Source organism: Trichechus manatus, unplaced genomic scaffold (genome assembly GCF_000243295.1).
Source record: "Trichechus manatus latirostris isolate Lorelei unplaced genomic scaffold, TriManLat1.0 scaffold00234, whole genome shotgun sequence".
NCBI classification, from domain to species: Eukaryota; Metazoa; Chordata; class Mammalia; order Sirenia; family Trichechidae; genus Trichechus; species Trichechus manatus.
In genome coordinates, this window is record NW_004444170.1 from 474190 (window position 1) to 486074 (window position 11885).

Consider the following 11885-nt stretch of genomic DNA (forward strand, 5'->3'; position numbering starts at 1 on the left):
AAAAAAAAAAATCATAGGTCCCAAAATTCAAGGCACGCTTGTATCACTAGGTTACTAAATAATTTGCCCAGATAAAGCATGATAAATTATGTTTACCATGATTTCTCCTGAAGTGCTTATTTTTCTCTTAGGAAATATATTCAAATAAGTCTCAAAGCCTGTTAGTTATTGATTTTTCTTTACAAGGATCGGATGAATACAGATCCAATCATTACGATAATACTCTTCTTCACTCACTCTAATGGAAGCGATTTCTATATACGTGCGTAGATATACGAAGACAGACAGACATACAGATAGATTGATGAAATGACTCAGTATTTATAGTAAGAGGTTATTGCTGCATAAAACTAGTAAAAATATGATTAACTCTTCCTGTTCCCTTAACATTGGAAAATATTTTAAAATTAATTTTGATTATATTATCTTTTGGTAAATGTCTTTGTTTCCATAGTATGCACTTCATTGGTTTATAATGTTAACAATGCATTTAAAACTATCAGTCAACATATACTTCATTTTTCCTAACGCAGTTTATGTATATCACTCAATTTCCCATTTTCACTATAATTATTAATTTTCAGAAATTAGGTTTATATTATAAATTTCTACCTAAAATCTTTATTTATTGCAGATCCTTGTATTAAACACATTCTTATATTTACTCTAAACTTCGTTTACTAACCTGCATAACGAATCTTGAATCCTTTTTTACTGGTTGCGTGGTCAGTGGACCAGCGGAGATATAACTGATGACTCTTGCTTGTAAAATTTGATTGTTCAGTATGGTTCCCGCTTAAGACTACTAACAGAGGACTTTGCCCAGAAGAACCTAAATTAAAGAGAAAAACATAAAAGTATGCATACGAATTAGCACCTATGAAATACAAATAATACTTACAGATTTTAATTAAATTGGAGTCCAAATGGACAATACTCAGCTATTTATGTCCGAAGTGGACAAAGAATTCCTAATGATTCAGCTACAAATAAACACTAATAAAAAGAAAACAATAATCCACAAAAATAACCTCAGGTGTATATTTACTCCCAGGATACACATTTAGAATAGGATAATATAGCCCTCTTTGTCATTCCTAATAAAAATTGTATTAGGGTAAGTGACCATATCTTTGATAATTATACATGCAGTTTTATTCATGCCAAGCTATTGAAAACCCACAACTTCGTTTATTCTTTAACCACCAACCAGAGTAGCTCTAATGATTTTTCCCAATAACACTAGTATATTAACTATGATCAAGGCAATGTTCAGTTTGTTCGGAGTGAAGGATGATAATAAGCAATGTTATTTCTTGTCACAGGTGTCCTGGACGATGTCCTGCGAGGAGACGGTACATTTATAACTGAAGAAGGCAGAGATGATTCTCTGCTCATCCGCTTGTTGTTCTATTTTAAAGAGATAATGCATATTCTACAACAAAATGCCACTGAGAAATTAATCTGAATTAATAAGATTTGAAGATGTCGTTTTTAATGACAGAACTGAAAAGAAAAGTTTCAGGATTTTTAAACCCCCTTCTAATACCTCATCCCTTTCCATCTTATCTGTTTGTCTGTAATGTAACATTCTTTCTGAAAGGAGTATCTTTAAAAATACGTTTCCAACAAGGCATGGATAGAAACACAGCCAGGCCATAATGGAAAGCAGCAGTTATTACCAAGATGGAAAATATTCAAAAGTTTACTACAGAACAACAATCTTTGACATTTTTCTAAATAATCTTGAGTTCCATAATGTTCAAAATTCTATTGGAAAAAAAAAACTGCAGGATATTCCCTAGTTGACTCATAGAGAGTAATACACTCCTGGGCAAACAAAGTTTAAAATCAATAGATTCAACATGTTTTCAGTCAACTCATGAGCTACAGAAGAGCCTCTGCCTTACAAAAAAAGAGATGTAATGAACGTGACAGTTACTACAACAAAAACGCCATCGCTTAAAAAAAGTACTCATTTAAAACTCCGACCTTTCATTGTATAGAAATATCTTTGAGGCCAGAACAAACCTAGCCACAGATTCCTAATAATTTTGACAGCAACTCTTATGAGATTGTCTCTATTCTCTACCTCCCCTTCTGTTTTTAATGGTGGTGGTCTGTCCACATTTTTAGGAGATCAGATTGCATATAATTAGTGCATAACTTATTGATAATGATTTTGCTTACATTTCAGAGTCCCTGAGCAGCACAAACTAATGTGGAACAAAGGATCATGCATCATTTTAAAATAATTACTTAAATATGTACAATTATATATAGCACACATAGGAATATATATATGTGCCCCATTAAGACTGGTTGCTTTCCTTTTTAATTTTTGTTATGATGCTTAATGGGCCTCAGGGACCCCTGATGGCCCAGTGGTTAAGTGCTTGGCTGCTAAGTAAATGGTCAGCAGATTGAATTCACCAGCTGCTCCGTGTCAGAGAGATGTGGCAGTTCACTTCCGTAAAGATTTACAGGCTTGGAAAGCCTATGGGGCAAGTTCTACTCCGTCCCAGAGGGTCACTATGAGTTGGAATTGATTCGACAGCCATGGGTTTTTTTTTAATGGGCTTCAGGGTAGAAGCTACCTGACCTCCTTATTGACACTGAAAGTCCAGTTTTTATACTTAGCTAATGAAACACTTTTACACATCCTAAAGATTAGGTGAAAGTCTCCAATAAGCCGTGTCTGTCTAATGTACATTTAAAAAAAAAAGTCTGAAAGTAAAAATAATTTTTTTTCTGTCCATTATTTCTAAGTATATAAATAGTTTAATTTCCAGTTTAGTAGTTTGTCTTAGGAAATACAAACACTGATTCCTGTGATGTCTATCTAATTTGATTACTATGATTCATCAAGTCAGTAAAACACCTACAAACACACACACAATCAATTACATAAATTTTTTCACTCAAATTGATTGTTATTTATCTGAACTCAATGACAAATCAGTTAAAACGTGAAAACTGTGTTATTATTTATAATAATAATTACAGTAATTATATTTTGGGCTAATTTTCTGGACTGTGATGATGCTTCTATACAAAGAACAATTTCAAATTGACAATTTAACCACATATTACTTTTAAACATAGGCTATTCTAAAATGTTCATTAGAATTGTATAAGAAAATTATAAAACGTGTTAAAAACAGGATTAACATCTATTCATTTAACTGTATTACTTTTTTTTCAAATTGCACATTAAAGATTCCTCTAGCATTATATCATGCAGAAATCTCTGTGAATTATTATTTTTACATGTGTCTAGTAAAACAATCATTGAATTTGATTAAAATACCTCTGAGCCTCTTAAATTTCCAAAGTACCTTTTGAATCAATATAAAACTTAGAAACGGAATAGATGTTTGAAATCATCTATTCTAAGCTCCCACATTAAACAACTAGAAAATAGCTGAAGCAAACTCAATACATTTTCAGAGTGTATCATTAAACATTCTAATTGTTTAAAAAGTTGAGATAACGACAATAGTGATAATGATTTACAGATGATTCGATCTCTTAGAATGACAGTTCACAGATTAATTCACTGTTTGTTTCATGTGAACAGATATTCAAGTCTCTGTGCCACCACAAACATTATCATTGCGATTTTGTTACATTATATATAGATCACTGGTATGTAAACAAAGATTAAAGAAACTTGCCGTCAAATACTTCCAGTGCATCAAACTGCTTTTCACTTTGAAATGTATCCACAAAGATGGTAATGTTATAGTTTGGTTCCACTTTAATACTCCAAGAGCACGTCTGGGAGTTAAAATAGTTGCCTGGGTATCCTGGACTGAGGATCACTCCAGATGATTCTGTGCGGACTTCATTTGCTGGGCATTGCGCTAGAGAGAAAAGTGCAGGTAAAAGTTTTCCTTTACAAAATGAACCCAACCTCAATAAGATGGTTCCTATTCCTGTATATACAAGCCAATGAAAAGAAAAAAAAAAAAAAAAAAACCTTATTGTGCTGTAATTAAGTTTATACAGGATGCCAAACACAGCAGGAGAGGAACACTGAACAATAATAACTAACATTTTAACAGCACGCTAGAATTTAAAAGGATATACAGTATATAGAAAGATAATCCCAACCAAAACATAAAGACAGAAACAACTTAGTTACCAGTATCATTTTCATCTATGATGGTGGTAAAATCAGTTTTTAAAATATATTGTGCCAATTCAAAAGTGAACACGTTGTTACTAAAAGCAAAAAGAAAAATTTAAAAAGTCAATACTGGTATCTGTATATATCTTGTGTAGGGCCAGGGCCTGGTGTTTTAGAAACTCCACAGACCTACATTGACTTTGGAATAAGAACTAGAACTTTTCTTGGCTCTGATGTTAATTGAAGGCATAATATCTACCCTTCAGGGTTATAATTAAGATCAAATATATGTAAATTTGTTTCTTACATCTAAAGCACTATATGGACAGAAGGCATTATCAAGATTTGGGCATGATTTACCCACTTGCCTGCCTTTTTTCTGACATAATGATGGCATCACAGTACGTTTCTTTTTGTGATATTACACTTGAGAAAATACTTAGCAAAGCTATCCGCATCTGTATATACTTGAAGACCTCATTTTGTCTTTGCAGTATAGTTGTGAGATAGCACCGGAACTTCGAGCCATCTGGAAACAGTAAACATTCTACTCATTTGCAAAAATCTACCTGAAGAACTATTAGCGCATTCCAGGTTTGAATGCCCTGCAGTGATTATAAATCATAAGCAGAATCTTAAGCATAGCTATTCTTATTCCTTCTATTTTTAAGCTGCTTTTTTTTTTTTTAAGAAAAGAAAACAAAATGAAAATATAAGAGAGGTTATTTGTATCGTTTTTCTTACAACACTTAACGGTATTGCTTCAGACATACTTTTTTTTAATGAATTTGAATAGGCTTCCCCATGACCTAAGGTGTTTTTGATTCATTTTGTTTTTCTTGATTCTTTCATAGGCGCCTATTTCTTCATGCTCACTCCTATAAACTGTTGCTAGGAGCAACACCCACTTGCAGTGGGAAGGTTTCAAACACTGCAGGCTTTCCTGTAGCTGAGCCGTTCATTTTTCTAGCAGCAATCACACATGAAAAAATCCACTGCATCTCCTCGACGGACTATCGGAAACCTCCCAGCACAGGAAAGCAGCTGCTTAAGGTTCCTGTCAAAAACACATCCGAAAAACCCTGCAACCATAAAACATTAATTTTGTGCTTTGAGTCATTGCACCTCGGCACAATACTATTCCTTTCGCTTATTTTAAAAGAAAATAAATGAATAAACGTGAGGCTTAAAACCCAAAGCATATTATCTAACAGGCCTTGTCAGCCTTCAGCAAGACTCATACAGTCCAATATCAGAATTTATAAATAATTAAGATTAAGTCTTAAAGGCACCTGTGCCTGGGAGAGAACTGTGAAGCTGGGAACCCGCTAAGCAATGGGGAAAAGCTGTCACTTGCAGCCCTTAAAACTCCATGGTCGTTATCATACATGTGCAAAGGAAAGCTGTCACTTGTCTGCCATTTTTATGTGGCCTCCCTCTGGTGCTTTCCAGAGAAATGGTCATTATCAAAAGGTCACTGATTCTCTTTAGTGCTCATTGAAAATTTATGCTTGTAATTTTTTACAAAATGAATATCCTCTTATACTTCTGAAAACCATTGATAGATACCCGTTGTATATAGGATGAAGCCCAACTGACATAAGACCTTTCAAAATCTGGCCCTACCTTTCAGCCCCAGTTAATCCCACCTTCCCCTAACCACACCCTAAGAGGAAGGGAGGTGGAGCTGCTTCCCATTTCCCAGACACTCCATGTACTCCCACAGTTTCCAAACCTTTGTTATCGCGTCTCTTTGCTCTTTAAAATACTTCTTTTTCCTTAATATCAGAAATGTCGCTTTTGTAATATCCCTAAGTTTTTTTCTTCCTCAATTAAACTAAGGAGCTAACAAGTAGATATTTATCTCAGCACAATGCTAATTTAGAGAGAATAATCTACTCTCATCGCCTCCCCAGAAGTGGTTACAATTTTCAAAGCAGAACTTCTAAAAATGTGGTTATGGAATTTGAAGAATCGTGATGAAAAATTAATGTAAAGTTTCATCAGGAATCTACTGGGGGATTGGCCCCCACTTGAGTCTAATCAATTCAATCAAAAAATTTTTGAAGTGCTTAAAGAAAGATTATAATTAAGTGCTTAATTATCTGGTAAAAAAATATCTGAACACCTATTTCCTTCTTAATGAGATGTTCGAACATATCTAACTCTCCATTCAAGTTTTAAATACATTTACTCTTGAATTGAAACAGAAAAGAACTAGGTTACTCCAGGCAGTAATTATGAGTTCAGCAGGAAATAGGAAAGTGGCACAAGTAGGGTGTCTTGTCTCCATAGAACACTCCCTACAAAGGTGCATGGGAACTGAGGCTACTCAATGAATGTGCGTGAGAACTGAGATCATTTAGTTTTGTGCTGATTTATGCTGTTCTTGGTTTGTCATGAATTAATTAAAAAACTAGGTCAATCTTGGAATGGCAATATAAAATGGCTTAATGGGTAGAGAGAAAGAGGAATAGATGGTAGACCTGTGATGAAGGAAATATAATGGGCATTCATGGTAGACCCAGGTGGCTGATGGTCAGGTGTTCATTGTAAAATTCTTTCAACTGTGTCATATGCTTGAAATTTTTCCTAATAAATTGGTGGAGAAAAAAAGTACAACTTCTTATTTCATGTGGTTTTGATTTATCTTCTGGAGTTAGCTAAAAAAGAAGAGTAATTAGGTAAATCTGTTTGTACAGTATTTTAATTGCAATGAGATCATAACATAGACACAGATTAACTTCAGAAAAGTGCAGACGAAAAAATTAGGACCAACACAGACAATAAAATTGTCCGTATTGAAAAAGGATATTTTCAGTATCAAACTGTACATACCTTCACATGTTGGGAGAGAACCTTCAAACTGCAACTGGGAGCTTAGCTTGCAGGTCAGCGTGTCGGTCCCTGACAAGGTATACCCAGGATGGCACTGGTACTTCACAAAATCTCCTAAAAGAGGCAACATGGGATTCTTGGACTTTTTGTTTCCAGAATTTCCATAAAACTCATATGGAGTGTGTGAATCTATCAGCTATACATGACTATTAAATAATCAAGTCAATGTGTAAACCATTTCTGAAACGATGTCTGTATTCAGTTTTAGTCTGTTTAACAAAATAGCATCATTTTTAGTTCTTCATTTGTAAAAATGCTACCTTAAACTTAAGCACTATTAGTACAGAAAGTACGCAGCATTGTTTTCTTCTTTGCCTACGTTCATTTCAATTCTCCCATCATTATCAAAATAAAAAAAAATAAAGGTGAAATAGATGCTTGATAGTTAAGATGGTGGAATGGAATGGTTTTAAGTATCCACAGGGAGAGCTAATCCACGACCTTGGCCTAATGAGCACAACGTTTCAGCTAACTCGGACATTACAGGTAGAGCAGAAATTGGGTCATATGGTTTGACCAGTGATCTGACACGTGGTGTGACAACAGGACAAAGTATTTTTAATTGGGACTGAGAAATTCTGGGTCACTATAATTATACTGCAAACATATGCTGTCAATGCTTTCTTAATATGACCTGATGATGATTTAATGAATTAGATCATTAATATAAAATGGTAAAGGAGAATTTTTAAATAATAGTATCATTAAATATATTCTAACAATTGTATTCCAGTATCAATGAAAGGTGACTGTTATACTAATCATTATTTTAGCCATGAAAGGTTAGGTTCTTCCCCAAGTGCATGAACATGTTTCTCTAACTGAACACAAATACCTCTCAAGTCTATCTCCGAAAATTTTATTCAAAAGATAAATACCTCCCCCCGCAAAAAAAACAAATCCACTGCTGACAAGTGGATTCCGACTCATAGCGATCCCATAGGACAGAGTAGTACTGCCCCATGGGGTTTCCAAGGCTGTAAATCTTTACAGAAGCAGACTGCCACATCTGTCTCCAACAGAGCAGCTGGTGGGTTTGAACCACCAACTTTCGGTTGGCAGCCAAATGATTAACCACTGCACCACCAGGGCTCCTTACAAAAGATCAATAGTAACTAGTAAATGCTATAGGAAAAAAAAAATGCTTTCAGAATGACAGATGCAAAATTCAAATGGAAAAAAAAATCATGGAGACAAAGAAAAACATGTTGCTACATGACCACTATTTATGTATATAAGTGTCTAGCAATGCTTTAAGGATGCTTTTTTTTTTCTGAGAAATTACTCAGTTACTAGTCTGAGCAACTATCGCAATTGAAGGTGGATGTAAAAAAGTCAGGTTGAGTTAACGGTATTGCAATGAAGAAAACGTTACCTATTTCAAAATCCTCATCCTCAGTATGTATGTCTGCCCGTGGAACTGCTGGAGGAGGCTGACACTTCTTCAGCTGAAATGCTAAATGGTTCATATTAAAAAAAAAAACAAAAAAAACTACAATTAAACTTTCTGGTTTTACAAAACATTACCAAAAACATTCTTCTTGAAGTTATAATGCTTAGATATGCTGAAATGTCTATTTTTGTTTTATAAAATTCTCACTAAAAACTTCAAAAAAACAGTACTGTACAGTCACTGTATAAGTATCTAAGAAGGCAAATTCTCATAAGCTTATTTAATGCCGAGGGAAATCTAAAGTCCAAGTAAAAAAAAAGTATACAATATTTCAAAAATTATAATATTTAAATAAAAACATTTTAAATATGTTTGGAATTCTGAGATTGAAACAGTTCAGCCATGGCCTGGCTCCTTGTTACATTTAAATTTGATAACATCTCGTCTTGTCACTTGTCCTGAGACACAAATGGTCAAAAGAGAAATTAGTGACGGATGGATAGACAGACAGCTAGATAGCTAGATATCCCCATCTTGTTTAGAGTTTACTCTCAAAATCATTAGAGCTTTGCTTTCACTGCACCTGTACTTATCCATTATTTGGTATAGCTCTTCATCTGGAGACGTGTGGGGGCATCTATGAAAGGTTTCAAATGTATTTCAATGGTCTCCTCGTATGAGAGTTTCATTAGAGTATATTATCTTAGAATAAGTCCAAGTTTACTATCAAATACTACATGATGAGGTAAGATTCGAAAAAACAAAAATATCATTAAACAGAAAAGTTCACAGGAAACTCTTGCATCAGTAACAAGAAAATCCTATCAGGCTCTTGAGGGTAGAGTCAAGGAACTTTAGATGGAAACAAGGCATATGTCAACACTACCAAACCCAGAAAACCAAACCCCATTGCTGTTGAATCGGTTCCAACTCACAGCAACCCTATGGGACAGAGTAAACCTGCCCCGTAGGGTATCCAAAGAGGGGCTAATGGATTTGAACCACTGAGCTTTTGTTAGCAGCTGAGCTCTTAACCACTGCACCACCAGGGCTCCTGTCAACACTACAGGAAGAATCAAATAGAGTTCCCTGTCTTAATCAATGGGCTGAATACAAACTGACCATGAAAATTGAGGACGAAGAAACCTCCATTTGAAAAGTCACTGTGAAACTTGAGCAGGACTTGATTGGTTGAACTATACGCTGTTTCTAGGGCTGTGTTTCCACTGAAAACTCCTAGCTGAGGTGAGTTCTGGTCGGGACCATCCCTGGGAAAGAGAGGAAGAGTAGTCTGAGTGGAAAGCTGTTAAATCACAGCCTAAATTGGCAATCATTTTCTTCTAACAGTGGGACCGTATCTTGGTAAAAGCATGATTGTCTGACCCCTGTGCTCCAGGCATTTGAAACTTAGAAAAGTAGAGCAGATTCACCCCTTACTTCCAAACTGACCTATTAAGAGGAATTTTAGAAACATGGTCCCATTTATTTTAGTGACTACAAGAATATTTATCAGCTTCCTTTTAAATTTCCACATTTCAAAGTCTAAATTCAATGGCATCTATTTAATTATAAGAGAGATTTATGGAATTTTGATACTGAATTAAAATGCTTTAAAAAAACTGAATAAAATACAACCATCCTCTGGATACTGGGTTTAGAAGTATCAAGATGTTTAATATTCATAAAGTTGACTAAGTTTTTCAGTCTTTTTCATTCAAGAGTGTTCTGACAATAGTCACTCCACATGCTACTAATTGTCAAGACCTTTGGATTCTACTTTCTAAAAGATAGGTCATTCTGTGTAAATTACTGATATTATATTGTCGATGTTTTGTTTTGTTTTTTGAATCGGCAGTTTCACATAGTTCCCTTAACATTTCAATTTCTCTCTTTCTCCTCATTCTCACAGCTACTAATTCAGGTAACTATCATCTCCCTCCACGATTTACTTCTGCAACCTCTAAAGCCAGCCTTCCTTCTTCCCTCAGGTAAGAAGAGTCTTCACAAAATGAGATTGGTTATTCTGCAGCCCAAACCTGAACTTATAACCCTTTTGGCTTAAACTCTACGGAGTTTGTCATTGTTCTTAGGACAAAGCCCAGTATCCTCCACTTGATTTATATCGCCCTGTATTATCTGTCCCTGTCTACCCATGCCAGGTCACCTCTTCTCTCTCTCTCTAGGACTCTAACAACCATTCAGCCACACCACACCTCATGTCTTCCAGTTCTTTGAAGTCACAATGTCCTCTTGCCTTACAGCCTTTCCAGTAAGCAGAACAATTCCCACCTCCTTCAGCTTTCCTGGTGAAAACTAAAAAGCCCATCCTGACTCTTCAAATCTGGGTCATGTTCCCCTCCTAGTGCCCAGAGGTAGGCAGTACCTCTTCCATCAAAGCAGTATCACAGGAACATCGTCATTCCCCATCCTCCCCCTAAACTCTCACCTCCAAAAGCAGGGTAGGGATAGTATTTCCCATAGATAGGCACATTTAGTCAAGCAGAGTTTAAGTTACTTATCCAAGGCCACATTACTAATTAGGAAGAGAATCAGAGCTAAATATCCCTCTTCTGGTCTCTAGCTCAATAACACTTCCTACATATCATAGGGAAGAGTAGTTCTGTAAAGTTTATACAGGATGGAGGAAAGGTTATATGCAGTCATTCCTTTAATATTTCTAGAAACATCATCTACTTGTAAGGGAAAATGTTCCTACCAACTTTCCTTTACGGGAAAAAAAAATCACACTTAAAAATTTAGAATAAAATAATCTTGGGATATTCTCATATATTAAAAACAATCATGAATAGATCTGCTGCTGCTGTCGTTGGGTGCCACTGAATCAATTCCAACTCATGCTGACCCCATGTGAAAGAACAAAACTGACCCATAGGATTTTCTAGGCTGTAATCTTTACAGAAGCAGATAGCCAGGTCTTTCTCCTGCAGAGCCGCTAGGTGGGTTTGAATCACCAACCTTTTGGTTAGTAGTTGAGCTCTTAAATATTGTGCCACCAGAGGTCCTTAAGAACATATCCACATGTAGCAAAACTTAAACATATTACATGAAATTTATTCTCTATATCTCTGGACTTGGTAAATTTATTTTCCAATATATACCTTATCTCTTCATTTCTAAATATACAACCCAACCTAAAAGTGGTATATAAGTGATAAGTCAGAACAGCTTATCACAATCACAGATTGTCTTTACTTGAAAGATTCACATACCAAACAGCAATGTAATCATTAACAGCTTCAGTCTGCAGCAAGGTGAAGTTGATGTAAACTCCATGGCCCTGAGGCACAGTGATGAGCCAAATGCAGTCCTTCAGAATTGGATATTCATCAGGAAATCCAGGGGAATAAATGGTACCATTCTGAGATGTGACATTATATCCACAAGGAGCTAAAAAGGAAGCAAAGAAGAATTAAGACCAATACCAAAAAAAAAAAAAAAAAA

At 35.3% G+C, this 11885-nt stretch overlaps 1 protein-coding gene across 1 annotated transcript in view; it reads right to left on the minus strand.

Annotated features, from left to right (window-relative positions):
- Positions 1 to 11885, minus strand: part of LOC101344436 (CUB and sushi domain-containing protein 1-like) — a 1691327-nt gene that overhangs the window by 166416 nt on the left and 1513026 nt on the right. Inside the window, exons 37-42 of the mRNA XM_023743077.1 lie at positions 11654 to 11831; positions 9546 to 9691; positions 8406 to 8486; positions 6971 to 7084; positions 3678 to 3866; positions 686 to 832 (exon numbers count right to left, since the gene is read on the minus strand). Coding sequence (XP_023598845.1) covers positions 686 to 832; positions 3678 to 3866; positions 6971 to 7084; positions 8406 to 8486; positions 9546 to 9691; positions 11654 to 11831 — 855 coding nt within the window. The remainder of the gene's footprint in view (positions 1 to 685; positions 833 to 3677; positions 3867 to 6970; positions 7085 to 8405; positions 8487 to 9545; positions 9692 to 11653; positions 11832 to 11885) is intronic.